This window comes from Chaetura pelagica, unplaced genomic scaffold (assembly GCF_000747805.2).
Source record: "Chaetura pelagica isolate M959 unplaced genomic scaffold, ChaPel_1.0 scaffold112, whole genome shotgun sequence".
Classification (NCBI taxonomy): Eukaryota; Metazoa; Chordata; class Aves; order Apodiformes; family Apodidae; genus Chaetura; species Chaetura pelagica.
The window spans coordinates 2,882,049-2,898,832 of record NW_009952798.1 but is presented as its reverse complement, the minus strand read 5'-3'; the positions used below and the strand labels follow the sequence as shown (position 1 = coordinate 2,898,832).

At 45.9% G+C, this 16,784-nt stretch overlaps 2 protein-coding genes across 2 annotated transcripts in view; one reads left to right on the top strand and one right to left on the bottom strand.

Moving 5' to 3' along the window:
* TACR2 (tachykinin receptor 2) overlaps nt 1–1,156 on the top strand; it is an 8,807-nt gene extending 7,651 nt beyond the window's left edge. Inside the window, exon 5 of the mRNA XM_009994890.1 lies at nt 961–1,156. Within this exon, the coding sequence (XP_009993192.1) occupies nt 961–1,156 (196 nt within the window). The remainder of the gene's footprint in view (nt 1–960) is intronic.
* Nucleotides 1,157–6,533: 5,377 nt separating this feature from the next.
* Nucleotides 6,534–16,784, bottom strand: part of HK1 (hexokinase 1) — a 38,135-nt gene continuing 27,884 nt past the window's right edge. The window contains exons 11-19 of the mRNA XM_009994888.1: nt 16,675–16,780; nt 16,038–16,186; nt 15,813–15,932; nt 14,471–14,566; nt 13,357–13,456; nt 10,493–10,676; nt 8,395–8,550; nt 7,500–7,733; nt 6,534–6,753 (exon numbers count right to left, since the gene is read on the bottom strand). Of these exons, the coding sequence (XP_009993190.1) occupies nt 6,609–6,753; nt 7,500–7,733; nt 8,395–8,550; nt 10,493–10,676; nt 13,357–13,456; nt 14,471–14,566; nt 15,813–15,932; nt 16,038–16,186; nt 16,675–16,780 (1,290 nt within the window). The 3' untranslated portion in view covers nt 6,534–6,608. The remainder of the gene's footprint in view (nt 6,754–7,499; nt 7,734–8,394; nt 8,551–10,492; nt 10,677–13,356; nt 13,457–14,470; nt 14,567–15,812; nt 15,933–16,037; nt 16,187–16,674; nt 16,781–16,784) is intronic.

The following is a 16,784-nucleotide window of genomic DNA, read 5'->3' as shown; positions in this document are numbered from 1 at the left end:
CTCCAAACCCCTTCCTTACCCACATCTCTCTTTATGCCCCTTAGCTGCATGAGCAGTGAGCTGGAGGGAAAAGAAACAGTTCCAGGCACACCTCCTCCAGCACCCCCAGTGTGATTTCACTGGGACTCCATCAATCTAAATCCAGAGATGTAAGCTCTGCCCATAAGCTCGCAAAAGAAGGCAGGTTTGCAGCCCATTCAGCCAGTTTGCACTTGACACAAGACTCCTCTCCCAGAAATCAGACAGCTTCCTCATTTAATTATTCATTGTTGTTTTTTTTTTGTTTCTAGCAGGTAAATGTATTTTTCTCACAAATGTTGTTATCAGCACGGTCAGCCCCATCTCCTGAGCATGTGAAACATCCTACCATTGAACCAATCTTACATATTTACTTAAAATATAAGGAAATCTGGTCATAAACTCCTATTGCTCTTGCCTCCATGGATTTACACATACATTTAGCTCTGCAATTAGCTGCTTTAATTTCAATAGAAACCTTTTATTTCCGGCTCTGCCCATAAGCTCGCAAAAGAAGGCAGGTTTGCAGCCCATTCAGCCAGTTTGCACTTGACACAAGACTCCTCTCCCAGAAATCAGACAGCTTCCTCATTTAATTATTCATTGTTGTTTTTTTTTTGTTTCTAGCAGGTAAATGTATTTTTCTCACAAATGTTGTTATCAGCACGGTCAGCCCCATCTCCTGAGCATGTGAAACATCCTACCATTGAACCAATCTTACATATTTACTTAAAATATAAGGAAATCTGGTCATAAACTCCTATTGCTCTTGCCTCCATGGATTTACACATACATTTAGCTCTGCAATTAGCTGCTTTAATTTCAATAGAAACCTTTTATTTCCATGGTCATTAAGAGGTAGAACTAAGTCATGCATTTGTTCTTTCTCTGTCCAATTAAAAAGATCGTTTCACCATTTCATTTCCTGTCTTACATTTACAGGTTTCGTTCTGGCTTCAAATTAGCCTTCCGGTGGTGCCCATGCATTAAAGCAACTGAGAGAGACAAACTTAAACTTGAGACCCCAACTTTTTACCAGACAAGCCACAGGAAGTCAAGAACAACAAGTTTCGACACAGAAACTCAACTCAATGAGAACGAGAAGACATCCTTTACCCTCACCCAGCTGACACTTTGATCTTCTCCTTGCGGTTCTGGCTCTATCCTAATGCACCACTTCAAGGCAGCAGATTGTCTTTTTTCTGCAGCACCTGTTTTCTGCAGGTCTTTTTCAGGTGCCATCAGCATTGAAAACAGTCTGCTGATGACACTTCTGTCCATGTAGGTCCAAATAGCATCCAGCTGTTCAGCCTTCCCTCACAACAACAACGACTGTCATACAGAACAGAGAGATTTTGCCCACAAGGTCAAAAAAGCAGCAAAGCTGACCTCAGGCAGTGTCAATCAGAAGCATATCAATTCATCTCTTCCAGATAGTGATCTCCTGCTCTCTGTTCCTCCAAGACACTAGCTTCTGGAAAACAGGTGGTGGAGCAGAAAGGCTGGGGCACATATGGCCCAATTTGGATGGACCCTAAGGGCTGCATGGGCAGTTCATTCTCGTGGCTCAGCAGTGCCAAGGCAGACAAAGCTGTGGAGCAGAGCTTGTTTACCACAAAGACAAATACTAACACTTGCAGATGGAAAGCGTGCCCTGAATTTTTTCTGATTTCCAGGATTTTTAGACCTGCAATTTCACCAGCATCATCTCTCATCATTTAACAGCAAGAAACAGTTCCTTCAGATGTCATAGCATGGATTTCTATAACCGTGTACCAAAATACAATGTCATTTTCCTATTAAACTGTGCCCGAGGAGTTCCTCCAACTTCACATCATTAATTGCGGCACCCAGTTTGGAGAGCAAGGCTCTCTGAAGGATTGGTAGCCAGGTGTGGGATGCTCATGGTCAGGTCTTATGGATCCAATTCTGAATCCACTTCCTTTACCTCCTTAGTCCTATCTGCAGTCTGACCCATCGCTGTCTTTTCCTAGACAGTTCCTTCATCTTCCCTTTCCAGACTTACTCCATTTTTAGCATCAATGTTCTTCTCAGATATGAAAATAAAAGCTGAAATATGTCACCTTCAAAGACTGAGGCATTATGTGCAGGCATGCAAAACAGGAGAAGCTGAAACACAAACATTATTTAGAAGTAACACAGCATTTAATACAGATGTGACAAGGAGCACCTCGCAATCACCTTCACCTTTTATGATAGGTTTGTATATAATAACACAGAGCCATACCTTAGCATACAGAAAAGTCCTACAATGTTGACAGGATACAGTTACTTGAAATATTCCTCTTTGCTCTGTGAAAGCAAAACTGCAAAGTATTGCCAGGCTTAAATTCTGCAGTTAATTCAGAGAATTCGTCGCTTGAACCAAAAGAGCGCTCAGGGATGCAATTTTCCCAAGCCTGCTTCCAGCAGATACATCTTCCTCCTCCACTTGATCTTCTTCACTTTCCTGGCTGCTGTGAGGAACAATTTTGTTACACAGAGGCCCAACAAACTTGTCTTGCTAGTGGGAGAACAGAGCACAGGGCTGTTTGCTTAAAAAGCTTACCATTGAAAATCATTCCAACAGGCAGTTTCTAGTTGAGAAGTTAACTGTCCAGCCTGCTCTTCCCAAGACTGCACCACTGGGGTGCAGGGCAGAGGGAGAGCAGTAAGAGGCATTTACAGAAAGTCCCAAGTCTTTCTTCTGAAGGGATCCAAAACAATTTGGGATGGATGCTCTGCAAGGCACTCATCTCTGGGATCAGACTAGTGGCTGTTATACTGTTGCTCCGAAGAACTGAAAGACACCTACACACAGAGTTCACTATTTCACCTACATAACTGAACCTCTCCCACGCCCAGGCCTTTAAATCCTGCAGCTTTCTCAGGCTGATCTTTTTAGACCTATCTGGACCATCCCCATCTTCCCCTGTCTCCCATCACACTTGAACAGCCAGGCAGAGCCTCTTTCAGACACCCAAGTGTCACCTCCGTGCTGGCACTGCCTACCCTGCGCAGTTCTCGACAGGGACTGATGCTTTCTAACAACCCATGGCACCTCCCTCTCTTGTTCGGGTGCAGAAGTTGCTCTGAAAGACTCACACTGCAGATCCTGAGAGGTTTCTCCACTAGAAACAGCAACAGTTAAGAAAGCAGAGATGCTCTGAACCCTTGCTAGATGGAAGAAAAGGCACACCAAGGCAGATTACATGATTCCCTGTGATGTATGAGGAACAGGAACACCATGCTCCATAGTAAATACGTGCAATTCTTCATATAAATATAGACACAATTAAACACCACTCAGCAGTAAAACACCTACAGGTCAGCAATAAATCCCTCCTCTGCACAGTTACTCATGCTTTAATCAGCAATGGAGACCCTGAAGTTAGTAAAGAAAAACATTTGAAGAGTCTCATTTTTATGGCAAAGGAACGAACAAAAAGCACAGAACGGGGTTCAGAAGTTCAGAAACACTTTATTTTGCCTTCTGCTATTTTCTTAAGAAAACAAAACAAAACAAAGTCTGCTTGTTTTAAAACCCATTCAAAAGGCTTCTGAGAGAACCCCCAGAGGAGTAAGGAGCAGATGACATTACAACAGTGGTATGCAAATGGTCTTTTCCCCAGGAAATATAAGATTTTTTGTATTCATATTGCAGTAATTACAGCTTAACAATTAAGAGGACTATGATCTTATTCACCAAGCCTAAAAAGCTTTAGGTAAGACATCTCAGTCATTGCTTGGATAACATTGGAGACATTTCTTCGGACAGTTATAGCTTGTGATTCACTTGGAACAGTTTCCTAGGGGTAAGAAGTAGTCTGGAAATGGAAATCCTACCGGGTCTCCCTTTGGAAAAGAACTGCTGTGTCTTATCAAGTACATCACCTATGGTCCACAGTAGGAAAAGTTGCGCTGTTAGAAACACAAACTCACTCCTTATTTGTTATGAGCTGGATCCAAGAAACAAAACGACCTATGCCAGCATCTCTAAAATTCACAGTCACCCTGAGACGAAGTTTAACTTCCACTTCTCATTCATCCTCTATCCTGCACTGAGCCTCGCCCTCAGATGCTGAAGAGCTCCAAACCCAGGTCCCCAGGCCTGGCTCACACCACCCCTACAGCACTGCCGATGGCAGGCATCAGATTTGCAAATCTTCAAGCAAGTAGAATGCAATGTGTCCCCCTGTGCCCAAAAAACTTTCTCACCTTCTTCTGTCTCCTATCTGGGGTCATAACTACATATCAAGGGCGCCAGAGACTATTCAAGGCTGTAACATAAGATGGGTTACTGGAAAAGCACAACTTCAGTGTAGGCAAAAGGGGCTTTCATACACAACTCCAACACAGGACATGCAAACCAGCAATGTATGAGCACCTGACACGGTGATTCTGCACACGTGAACCCTCTGCACACAGGCAGGTTACAGACTCTGATGGGCATCCAACTTCTGTGGGGTCACAGCGACTCTCAGCATCCATCTCTGTGTATCTGACAAAGCCTGATATAATCAGATTGGCTTTGATGCGGTGGGCTGGGGTTTTCCTGCTCTGCAGATCCCCCTGCACCAGATGCACCTGGACAAACTACACGCACCCTAAGATCTGGGTGTTGTCAGCTTTGTGCCTCTGCCGAACTACATTAGGAAACACCAGGCATGGGGACCTGGGTGAAATCCACCCTGTTTGAATCTGACCCTGAATGCCCGGGAACAAAAACACACACACAAAACGCAGGCACCACTGGGATTAGGTTGCAGCTCTCCCTACACAATAGCTCTTCCCAAAGCACTAAGCCACCAGCCAACAGCATCTCTCTTCCAGAAAGAACCACTAAACACCAGTTAACGCACATCAAAAAAGTTTAATATTTTCACAAGTATCACGTAACACTAGTATTGGAGCTACTAGTGTGCAAAGTAAGAAGACTCTCTACCTTTGCAAAACCAGTTAGGCATGCAATTTTTCAGGTAGACACACACTTAAAGCTCCAACGACTGTTTGTGACTCACATGTTACTTTACAACATTCACTCACAGTGCACCATAATGCATATTGAAATGTTATCGATAGGTAGGGCAATCCAAATCTTACGGGAGTGGAACAAGGACAAAGAGGAGTAGCCTGCTAATTTCCATCTACTTTCTGCAGGAAAAGGCAGCAGGGAAAACTATGCAGACATCTCAAATCCATTTTTGGTAGATGAGTGGGGATTAAGGGCTCCTGTGTGGTCTCCCTCTTTGCAGAAAGTGGCGTGACTTGCAAATGTTGTTCAACGTTTGCCTTCCTGACTGTGGCTCAACTTAGGTAATGCAACAGGTAAGCAGGTACAATAATGGCATCGACCTGACAGAGGACAGGATACACCAAGTGTGTAAGATTTTTGCTGCTGCTTTAAGTCCTTGAATAAGCTGGGTCCAATTTTGGCTTTTGTGGTTTGCTCAGCTTGTGCATCCAGGTCCTCAAAGGCAAAAAATCAAAACCAAATCCTCGTATTCTGCTCTGATCACTAACTCTACCTGAGCGTTTGTGTTTTGAGTGGCTGCTGAACAGTATTATTAAAGCTTTGTGTGGAAGCAAATACCCATTTAAGGCAAGAGACGGAAATTCACACATCCAAGAGACACTGTCTAGCTGCAAGTTCTGCAGAAGGGCAGCTGCAGTGCCCTGATGTAGACTAACAAGAAGAGATAGAAAATATCCTCAGTAAGAAGCCTTAAAACAGAAGAACACAGCACAACCCACCTCGGGACCACAAATCTACCGACTTCCCAGGTCTGGAGATTTGGATTACCCCAATTGCCAACCACTTTTGTTGGACTCTTTAGGGGTTCCTGGCCAAAACGTGACAGGTTTTGCCCAGTAACACAACACTATTCACAGAAGCAATGGGAAATACCAGTGGAACCAGATCTGTGGGACAAGGGCATTTACTTTTACCATGACAAAACAGGCATCAAGGAAGCAAAGTAAGCCACGCTGTCAGGTCCCACGGGCAGAGTTACGTGCGTGCACAGCGCTGACACACCATGTTTTCACAATCGTTTTATACGGAACAACAGCAGGTAGGTAGGCAGGAGGGAACTGTTGCTTCCCCCTTTGCTAAAAGCATCAACACCCAGGTCTGGTGGTCAGTGTGCTGGCAGGGCACCTAACAGGGATGCTGCAAAGAACACACTTGGTACGGTGCAACGGGAGCTCTCAACGCACATCACTTGGCTGCAATTTCGTCTCAGACAACAACTGATTTTTTTTTTTTCAACAGCTGCAGAAATTATAGACTGATTTTTTCCATGACTTACAGATGGGGGAGGTACCAACAAAGTGAATAAGAAACATGCAGATTGGGGTCCAGAAACAGGAGATATTATTAACAGCACACATTCTATCTTGTATCCTATTTTTTATGTCATTAGTTGTATTTTTAATTTATTCTGTGTGTGTGTGTGTGTGTGTCCCTCCCACCCCCCCCCTCCCCGACAAAGCAGTGAGTTCTGGGTTCTTTTACCAGTTCTGACTAGGCAGTCGCTGCTTTATGAGAAAGTGCTCACAAGACAGAATGGGGGCCGGGCTGGTGGGGCTCAGTTCTGCTCGGCGTCGCGCAGCCGGCATCCCACCGCCGTGATCAGCGCCGCCCCTTTCCCGCTGCCATCCTCCGACAGCAGGAAGGTCACGTCGCAGTTGGGTGCCAGGTCTTTGACTGTTTGGTGCATGATCCTCGAAAAGCTGCGGAAGGAAAGGATGGCAGTGAGTGAGAGAGGGCCCGCAGCATCTGCTGTCCAGGCCTTTGCAGTGCTCCCCCCTGCTTTAGCTGGGGAAAGAACTAAAATCATAGAATCACCAAGGCTGGAAAAGACCTTTAACATCATCAAGTCCAGCCTATGATGGGAACTAGGATGGATTTAGAGACTGGAACCAGTGGGAGTTAAAGGAATAACGAACTTGCATCCCACCTTTGCTTCTCGGTCTTAACTCAGACTGCTAGTACCACAGCACAAGGGAGAGAAAAGATCATGTACAGTTGTCTCCTTCCCATCCATCTCCCTCCATGCACATCAGAGATGGGCACTAGTCCTCTCCTCCTCCTGCTGCCACCTCTTCCAGACTCCTGCCATAGCTTTGCAGCCACCCATCTCCCCTGCACCCTGACTAGAAACATCCTCCAAAGAGGCACCAGGCATTTCAGCACTGCTCTGCCATTGCCTTTGCATAGCCAAGAGGTCCTTCCCTTGCTGTGCAGCTTCCAGCTTGTTCAGCAAGCTGCCTCCCCTTCAGTGTGTCACTGCCCCCAGAACCCTTCACAGGCCCTTCTTGATCCTCTCCTGACCCTTTAGAAAGCCCTGACCCACCCCCGATTAAAACTTCCTTTTCCCCAGCTCTTCTGAGACCAGTTTGGTGCACTGAGAGAAAGGATGTACCACCAACGTGCTACAGATCACGGGCAAACAAATGCTGAGAAGGTGAATACTCACTGTGGGTGTAGTTTGTACAGTGTCCCATCCACACCAACCGTTATCTCCAGGTGCTCCAATCCTCTGTTCTCCCTAATTTTATCTACAACTGCAGCCATCCCAGCGCCACACAACTGAGCTGCTCGCCTGGACACGGCTCCGCAGACTGTCTTGACAATGATACTGTCGTCGCAGGTGCTGTTGAGCCCCAGCTGCTGGAGGATGGCTCGGACCTGCAGCAAGGCTAACCTGTCACTGCAGGAGCAGAAGGACACAGCATTACATGAGAAGTTTCCCTCAGTCAAGCCACTGCCACAAACCCACACCAGACAGCAGCCTTTCCTGACAGCGCAAGGGACCTCGGGAAATGCCAATTCATTCACGCCAGCAGCCTGCAAGAGAGGGGCACAGGCAGCAAGACAGGCTCTGGCTCCAGCTCTGCATTGCTTCCCTTTCCCTTTTCCACCCAAAGGGCCTTCCAGGAAAATACTCTTAATGACCAGCTCAGGGGTTTAACCCCCATAAGGTCTCAACAGGTTTAGCATTACCTTAGAATACAGAGTGGGAGCAATAGACACAAAGATACCCAGTAAAGAAGTGCTTATTCAGCTAGTGTTTGTTCAGTTCAACAACCATAGCTAGACACACAAAAGGGGCACAGGAGTATGTCTTGATTTTGAAGCAAGCAAATAAAATCATACTGTAAAGAAACCACGATTTAGAAATAAGCATTGCTGGAAATTCAGATGTTTTTGCAAAAAGTTCTTCTGGACATGTGCAGGCTCTTACTGAAACCAAAATTATCTCCGGAGAAGCAAGCAAAGCTCTCCAGCTGTCCCTCCCATCCAGCAGTGTCACCAGATGAGCATGACCCACACTTTTTCACCTTCCACAACCTCCTGCACAGTGCTCTTACCTCTCAATCTGAGAAAGAAACTTGGTTTCAAAGATATGTCTGGTCTTCAAGGTCTCTGAAATCTGGCCTCTGAACAGGAACCCCCGCTTGGTGAAGTCGATCAAAATATTGCGGACGATTTCCCCCAGGTACATTCCACTGATCATCTTCTCATACCTGCAATGAAAGGCAGCAGCATAGCTCAGAGGGATGCTGCCCACATTTGCAAAGGTGGCACTGAAGCTGTATTTTATCAGCCACATGTCCTGCCTGCACACACGGGGAACATGAAATATGCAACCTGATTTACACAAAAGGGCCATTTAATAGACAAATCAGGCAAGCAAAAGCATGAAGACTCAGGGGGAAGCCTTGTGAGCCTATCTACACTTTGTCTAGTCCTCACTACCACATTCCCCTAGCCAGGCTGTTGTTAATGATGGCTGCTATTTCTCCCAGAAAGCCCAATGCCATGCATCCCCAGTGGACCCCATGGAAAATTCATCTCCACTGCACAGCATCTGGGTACCCTCTTCGAGACATGACTGAGACCTTCAACAGAAAAAGCTCCATGGTTCCCTGCAACAAAATTACAGGAAAACCATGAGGTACAGTCACTGTGAGTGCAGCATTTTTAAGGGAATTCTGTGCTGCAAACCCCTGTGAAAGATAAAAGGTACACCTCTATGTAAACTAGCAAGCTGGGGTCCAGGGTTTAGGCTTTTCAGTGAATTCCAGCAGGCAGCCAGTAGTCCAAAAACCACAGAGAGCATGGTTTTTCCAAGATGTCTGGAACCTCTCTTGCCCCACACTTTGCACACAGGACTCAGGTTTCCCACTTGTAGACAACAAGGAGCAATCGACAAACAATGCTCAGCACCAGTACAGAGCAGCCCTGTGCTGAGGAGGGCTTTGCACTTCTCCTTTTCCAGCCTCATTCAAGCTTGAATGAAGCATTTTGGGGTCTGTGAGTTGTGCCCTTACCTAGGAGAACTGAAAACTCATCCAGGTATTGAAAAGTGCATTCAGCAATACCTCCTTTATTTCTCCTCCTGAAGCTCTAAAGCAGGGTTTCTGGCCTGGATTGAGTGGAGCCCAGCACACCACCCCACTGGAAGCAGGCCACATAGTCCATTTAATACTATGAGCCCTCTCAGGCTTTTACCCAACAACTGTCCCCCCTCTTGAGTGCCTAAGTCTCTCTGGAATAAATTATCCCCCCTGGAAGTCTCCACTATTGCCTTTGGCTGCTTACTCCATGCCAACTCTGCTGCTGCATCAGGCTTGCTCAGCATCCGCCTCTCTGGAGCTGTTTGAGCCCTAACCTCTGAAGAGCTTTCCAAAGGACTTGCCAACTTGTCTGCATCTCCCAAGTTCTGATGCAGATTTACTCGGGTCACAAAATCTTTTTCAAAGCTCCTGGCATCAAAACATTGCTGCAGAGAAGTTATGGAAAATTGCAGTCCAGGCATGGAGCAGCCTTGGCCACTTTCATCAGCACTAGAGACACCACTTTGTCAGCCACCTCTTTGTCATCCCTTTCTTGAAGGGGACAAGGAAGCACTTGCCCAAACAAGAGCTGGACCCCCAAAATGGTATCTTTCCTCCAGAGCCAAGAAAGGCAGGTCCTCTAACATGACATGTTTCATCCAGAAAATTCCCTGAAGCTGGCTGCAATGGCTAGAAAGCTCCTGACTAGTTTATAGTGAGCAGCTCCAAGACTGCTGGCTTGTCTAGGCTGAGAACTTCTACAAGCAGAGCCCTCCCACAAAGAGTTCAGGTAAAAGAGATTAAACTGACAGCAGGAGCAAAAGAATGACAAGCCATCTTAACCTCCTCAGTACAACAAAGGATGGGGAAAAAAGGTCTTACAGTAACTTTAAGACTTTTGAAGTTCTCACCCAAAACCCTGCTGCAGTCCCATGGCAGCAAATAAGCTGCAAAAAAGCAGCAACCAGGAAAAGCACAGAAGAGGGAGATTGCACAAGACAGCAGGGCTGCAGTCATTTTGGACTCTTATCCTCTCCCTTCTGCAACAGGGAGAAATCTGGTTCTCTCTTAAAAGCATTTAAGGCAGCCTGGCTTATACTTAGCACACCATTTATCCTGCATTTATTACCTTTGCTTTCCAGCATTTAGTGAGTAGTCATCAACAGCTTTGTCATATATTGTCCTGATATCATCCAGGCACCCATTATCCCCAAACGCTCCCCACTCCGTGTTCACGCACATCCGTCCTTGCTCACCATCCACCATCTCTATGTTTCTCATCTCTTCCATGTAACAGGCATTGCTGCCAGTTCCTGAAACAAGAAAATACCGAAATTACCCTTTGTTTGGAATAAAACGACACTAGAACAAGCACAACAGCCCTGACAAACCTTTCTGAGGGATCTTGAATGTGCTTTTTCAAATTATGAAGTCAAGTAATCCAGTTGAAATGTCACAAAAAACAGAGTCTTCAATCATCCCGATTTGAGGGAGAAGATTACTGCTGTGCTGCACTGCTCAGGGTGGCTCAGAGAAGAAGGGGCTCACCTAGGCCAGCTGGGCTGAGGGTCCCATGCTACAGGGAGGAGGAGTAGTATGGCACTTCTGGCACACCAGCCCTCACATGATTCTGAACCCAAATCCACAGCAAGCAACCAGCTGGATTTTGAATTTGGAACTACATTCCACAAAACCCACAGACACACAGAATTCAGGGGAAAATTTGCTGAACCCAAAACCACAGCAAGTTCTGAGGCATCAGGTAAAGAAAACCCCAGGGGCTCTACCAGCTAATTGCAGGGTACTTTGCAGTTCTTGCTTGGTTTTTTAAATTCTTATTCAAACTGCTTAAACTGTTTCTCCAGCAGGAAAGTTACTTCCATGTTGAAATTACACCATATTTAATTCTGCTTAAAGGGGGTCTTAAGGAGCATGTCAATTACAAAGTGCTCTGTGTACACAGAGGCCTTAGGGAGTAAAGCTTTATTAGCAAAGAGATGCAGCTTTTACCTGGGGCAAAAAGTTGCTTATCAAACCCTCATCTAACCCCGCATCACAGATTCTGTATCAATTAAATCTGTTTTCCTTTGTTGTTTTTTTTTTTGGATGGATGTAAGGGACTTGAAAAAAAAATAAAATTAAAAAAATATAACCATCTTCATACAAGGATGCTAATTCAGTGCAGCTCCAGAGCAGCTTTAATGCAGCATTAGAATGTATTAGCTCAGAGACAAAATATTCCCTTTTTAATCCAAAGGTATTCATTTGGCAGAGGTTAAAAAAAGCACAGATGCTGGCTGGAGAGGCATGACTACAGCAAGCAGATCAGTAACTGGCAAGTCTCCTATGCATCCAGTGTCCCCACAACAGGAATAATTAGGGAGAGCTGGCTGCATCTTTCTCAGGCTTGTGTTTTTTTTTTTTAGGCTACTATAAAGTCTGAGAAAAAAAAATAAAAATAAAAAAAATAGATCCTCCTACATTATTCCCTTGCTGCAGGAGAGCTGAGCCACAGCACAGGGCTTGGGGGCAAAAGTCTGGGCTTGCAGACCGAGACCCACATTGGCAGGATGAAACCAGACCAGACCCAGCTGGGGACCATCAGCACTGGCCAACCTCCTGACACTGAGCCTTGTCATCCAGAGCAAGCTAAGTAAGGGCTGCCTGAATATATGGATCTCTCTTAAATACAGGCTGTTAGACTGACTGGCTTTTAGAAGATCTCTTGTTGCCAGCAGATGAAAAGCTGAGACCGGGTCTCCTCAGTGACAGTTTCCAAAGTATTCAGCAGTGGAGACTCAAAGTATTGGCTCTGCTGGGCAGGAGAGGTGGCTCTGGGCAGAGACAGGGCATGACATGAACTCAATTTTGCAAGAATATTTTTCCCTACCAAGCAACAGTAGGACAGTTCACCCACCTCCCTGCCATGAGGAGAGCAGGGCGAGCACAGGCTCATGCAGGCTCCTCAGAAGACACCATCAGTCTGGCCAAGGAAATTCAGGCAGGGCAGAAGGAGCTATTAAGAGCCCCAGGGCTTTTTCTTTCATTATTCCAGATGTACCCAGGCCACCTCCAACCCTCTGCTCACAAACACATTGGTTGGAGAGCTTATCTAGCAGGGCTGCAGCAGGCAGTCCTCAAAGAACGCTCTCAGCACCCCAAGGACATGCTGTCCTTCCTGCAGGGAACTCTGTCCCTGAAAACACAGCACTGATGGAGCTGCGCAGACACGGCTGCCTACCCACGCCTCACTGTGCTGACTCACCCTGGACATTTTCCAACTGTCTAGAGGAGAACTGGGTGGTGTTTGATTTTCCTACCAGCCACCTTGCAACTGAAAGCATTCTTAAAGCTTGCAGGTGCCTCGTTCCCTTCTCTCCCGCCAAAGAAAGCTCATTCCTCTGGAGACCTTTGGGAATTCTCACCGCCTTGTGCCACAGGCACCCCAACCCTGGCATTTCCCAAGACATTATTTCAGCTGTCTCACTGCTGGGAAGGGACCTGACAGGAGCTGCCCTTGGTCTATCAGAGCTTTCCATCACATGCCACTCGGGAATTGTGGCTGTGCTTTACAAGTTTATTCTGAGACGCTCAGGAGAAGCTGTGGGCTACCTAAACACCCCAGCAGGGAAACTCCTACAGGCTGAACTAACAGATACTCCTGGAACTGGTGAAGATACCTGTGCCCACGTGTGCTTGATTCCCAAGCAGCATACTGCCTTTTCCCAGTTAAAACTGGCAGCATCTGCTCAGCATTACAGCCTGTGCTTGTCTCAACTGATTATGCACAGAACTAAGCTGGCTGCTGAATTCTGCTCTTAATTCCTGCACGCAGCTTGCTTCTGAGGGGAGAGCTGTTAATCTCACAATCTTTCATTCCTGGACACACCAGCTGTATTTTCAGTTAACCACAGGGGTGTCTACACAAGAATACACATCAATGTGTGCTGTTTAGTAAGAAAGTGTCAAATAAAAAGCAGTCCTTACACATACCCACAATGAGTCCAATTTCACAGTTTGGGTCTTCATAAGCACAAGTCATCATTGTGCCCACTGTATCATTCACCACAGCCACCACATCCAGGTCAAACTCCTTTGGAAGAGAGAAATAAAACAGTGACAACCCTGGGTTTGTGGCAGCCTCTCACACCAAAGAGAAGATGAAAGGAGTACACCATTGGGAGCTCTGTCAAAGCACACTGGAAACAACTGAAAGTACCAGCCTGATTTTACACATGAGGAAATAGGAACCTGATCTACTAGCAGGTAGCTAAGGCTCCTCACATGCTCTACCTGCAATAGACTATGTCTTCAGAAGGAAGTAGCCAGTCTTCCCGGCTGTTCTTTTTGGCTTAGATATAATTAAGCACAGACCTTGCATACAGGTATATGGTAGAGGGCTACCACCATTCTGTATTGCAGCAGAGTGGTAGGAGACCCAGTAACAAAGGTTTTTAAGATTCTTGTTCCACTTGCTGATAAAACTCTGCTAAAACAAATGGTCTCCTATTTTCTTCCCTTCCTAGAAAGATTCAGCTAAGCTGCTTGAGGCTTTTTCAAGAACAACGGTTGGGGGGGGGGGGGGGGGAAGGAACTCATTTAGTATACACTGAGGCATATCCCTGCAATTACTGCATTGAAAATTCCTGCCTTCTCCATGCTCTGATGCAGTGAAAACTGCCAGAGAGTTTGAAAGAAGCCTTGAAAATTCTGCCAAATTCAGCAAGTTAGAAGTCTCTGGGGAAAAAGCAAAAAACAAACAAAACTAACCAAGAAACGAAACAAAATCCCCAGTGTGTTTCATTTTGAGTAGCTATTTTGGTTTAGAGCTGAACTCTCCCCTTTTCCACTGCACACCCTCTAGACCATCCTATGTGGTGGTCAGGCTGCATGCCAGCATCAGAACCAGCACAGCCACGTGGCACCAGGGGCTGCTGGACTTGCTGCAAGGCAAACACCTCCTGTGCAGGTCAGGAGACACAGCCCATTTCCTCAAGGCACACAAATGCTGTAAGAGGGAACCAGCCTGACCCATGCGGTCCATCAAGTCTGGAGAGGATGGAGAAGAAGGAGCCGAAAAAGAAAACAAAACCAAAAGAAAACTTACCTCTCTTCTTTTAATTCCTTCTCTAAGTAAATACACCACATCTTCTCCCTCACAGTCTGTAGCTTTGAAGCCTTTTGTCCAGTTGAGAAGGATACCCTAGAAAGAAAGAAAACACGTTATGGAGATTCCTGGTGCACTACAGATTGCCCCCAAAATCCTACAATCTTTCAAGGGACAATCACTCAGCATTTCTATCTGACAACTTCCCTGCATTTGCTCTCCTCCCTAGCCCATGAAAGCACAAGGTCACAACACTTCACACAGGTGACCACAGGTTATTCCACAACACACCTCCAACCCCACTTTCCCAGTAAGTAGCCATGAATATTTATGGCCAGCCAGTACATGAACCCACAGAAGCCCTCAGCTCAAGGAGGTTCTCCTCTGTTCACCAAGATGGGTGCTACCTTTTACTGAACAACCTGCCTTCTCAGTCAAACTCCAAAGTCTCTGTGGGTTGACCAAGCCTCCTATCACCAGCAAGATGACAGCACTTTAGAGCTGGACATTTGAATGCTGCTCCTAACATCCTATTTCCTCCTTCCTTATATATGAATATTCATCTTATTTTTGCTAAGACTCAGGCTTTACTCTGTACACTTGACACTTCAAATGCTTTAGTGAGGGGTTATACAGAAGAGGCTCTGTGAAAAGGAGTATCTCTTTATATATGTGGAATTTGCATCAAAAACTACTAATAACTCTGGGTCTCCAAATTCCCAGAGCAATGTCACAAACTCCAAAAAAAAGAAGTGTGACAGAAAATATGTCTTTCTTAAAAAAGCAGTGTTAAGTAGACAGGAAACTATTAACAGCTGCACAGGTGGACCTGGTGGAAGTATGTGGCAGTGAAGAAGTTAAACATGAAAGCAAATTTTAAAAGGGTACACTTGAAAGGGACATGGTGTAGGCTACACTGTCACCTTCAGGGTGACATAGCCAAGAAGGCCTTGGTCCATCTGCTCCAGCTGGAGACACTAGATCAGCTGGGGAAGAGGAGCTGGCACCAGGGATGGGTTTTTGCTCACAAAACCAGTGCAGTATCACAATCCAGCACGTTTATACTATTAGGAAAAACATGATGCCTTAAAAAAAAAAGGGATATTAGCACCATAAAAAATGTAAATGCTCTTACCTGACATAGCCATGGGCTGAGCAGCATTTGCATTACTAACTTTAAAGGAACTATTTATAGGAGCAGCTGTACAGGTCAGGGTCAGAGCATGAACCCTCCCCTTGTACAACCTCCTTCCAAGTGTCATATAAATGACATGAAGGCAGAGAAATCAGACCTAGCATAAGCACAACAAGTAGATTCTGAACTTAACAGTAAGGAACTTACAGCATCCAGACTGGTCTGCTTGCAAGGGAAGGAAAATGTGAAGCCAAGAGGAAGACGTGCACCTTTTATCCCCATATAATCCAGGAAGTCAGAAATGCAGGTAACGATGTGATCAAACAGCTGTAAAGAGAGGGAAGCCATGTATTTGAAATGGTACATGTTACATGCTCTTAAGAAGGTATTTTAAAAGTAACTGTGCTGCAAAAGAGAAATACAAACACTCACCTCTTCTCCTGTTCCCTGCATCACCTCTATAGGAATGGCATAGATCTTGTTGTGCATCTCTACTGTTCTCCTCTTACCACTGCGGATTTTCACCAGCAAAACCCTGAAGTTTGTCCCCCCAAGGTCAAGTGCCAGGAAGTCTCCATTCTCTGTAAACAAGTATTTAAAGAACCATAAGCAGAATGTTAAAAAGTGCTTCTCCCAGAAAGCACTTAGATATAAAATCTCTTAGAAACTCTCACTTGGGAAGATCTTCACCAAAGGAGGATTTTAGATACTGCTCTGATTAGTCCAGCCTTTTTTTTTTTCTTGTGGTTTTTGGTTTTGTTTTAAACCAACAAGAGAAAGAGGATCCATGCAATTATTCCCCGAGAAAAGGCAGAACTTTGGCCAGTCACCCTGAAGTGCAAAGAACTACCCAGGTTGTGTGGGCATGGTTTGGGGTTATGAGCCCAGCCGCAGTTTTCTCCCTGGCTTGCTTGCACCCTGGGGCAAGGACATCGGGCTGGGATTTCCTCCTTTGGACAGCTCAGGAGGTTCCATTGCAGCACACCTGCTCACCCTCCACCAAACCCCAAAGCCCACGGCTGGCAGCCCATTCTGGGTGCCCCTCACTCCAGCGAGGCCACTCCTCTACCTGTCCCATCCGGCGTGCTGCGGACGAAGGTGGGCAACATCTTCACTTTGGCCGTCTCGTGAGTCTTCTTCTTCAGCCCTGCTTCCATCTCTGCTCTCATCCTCTTCTTC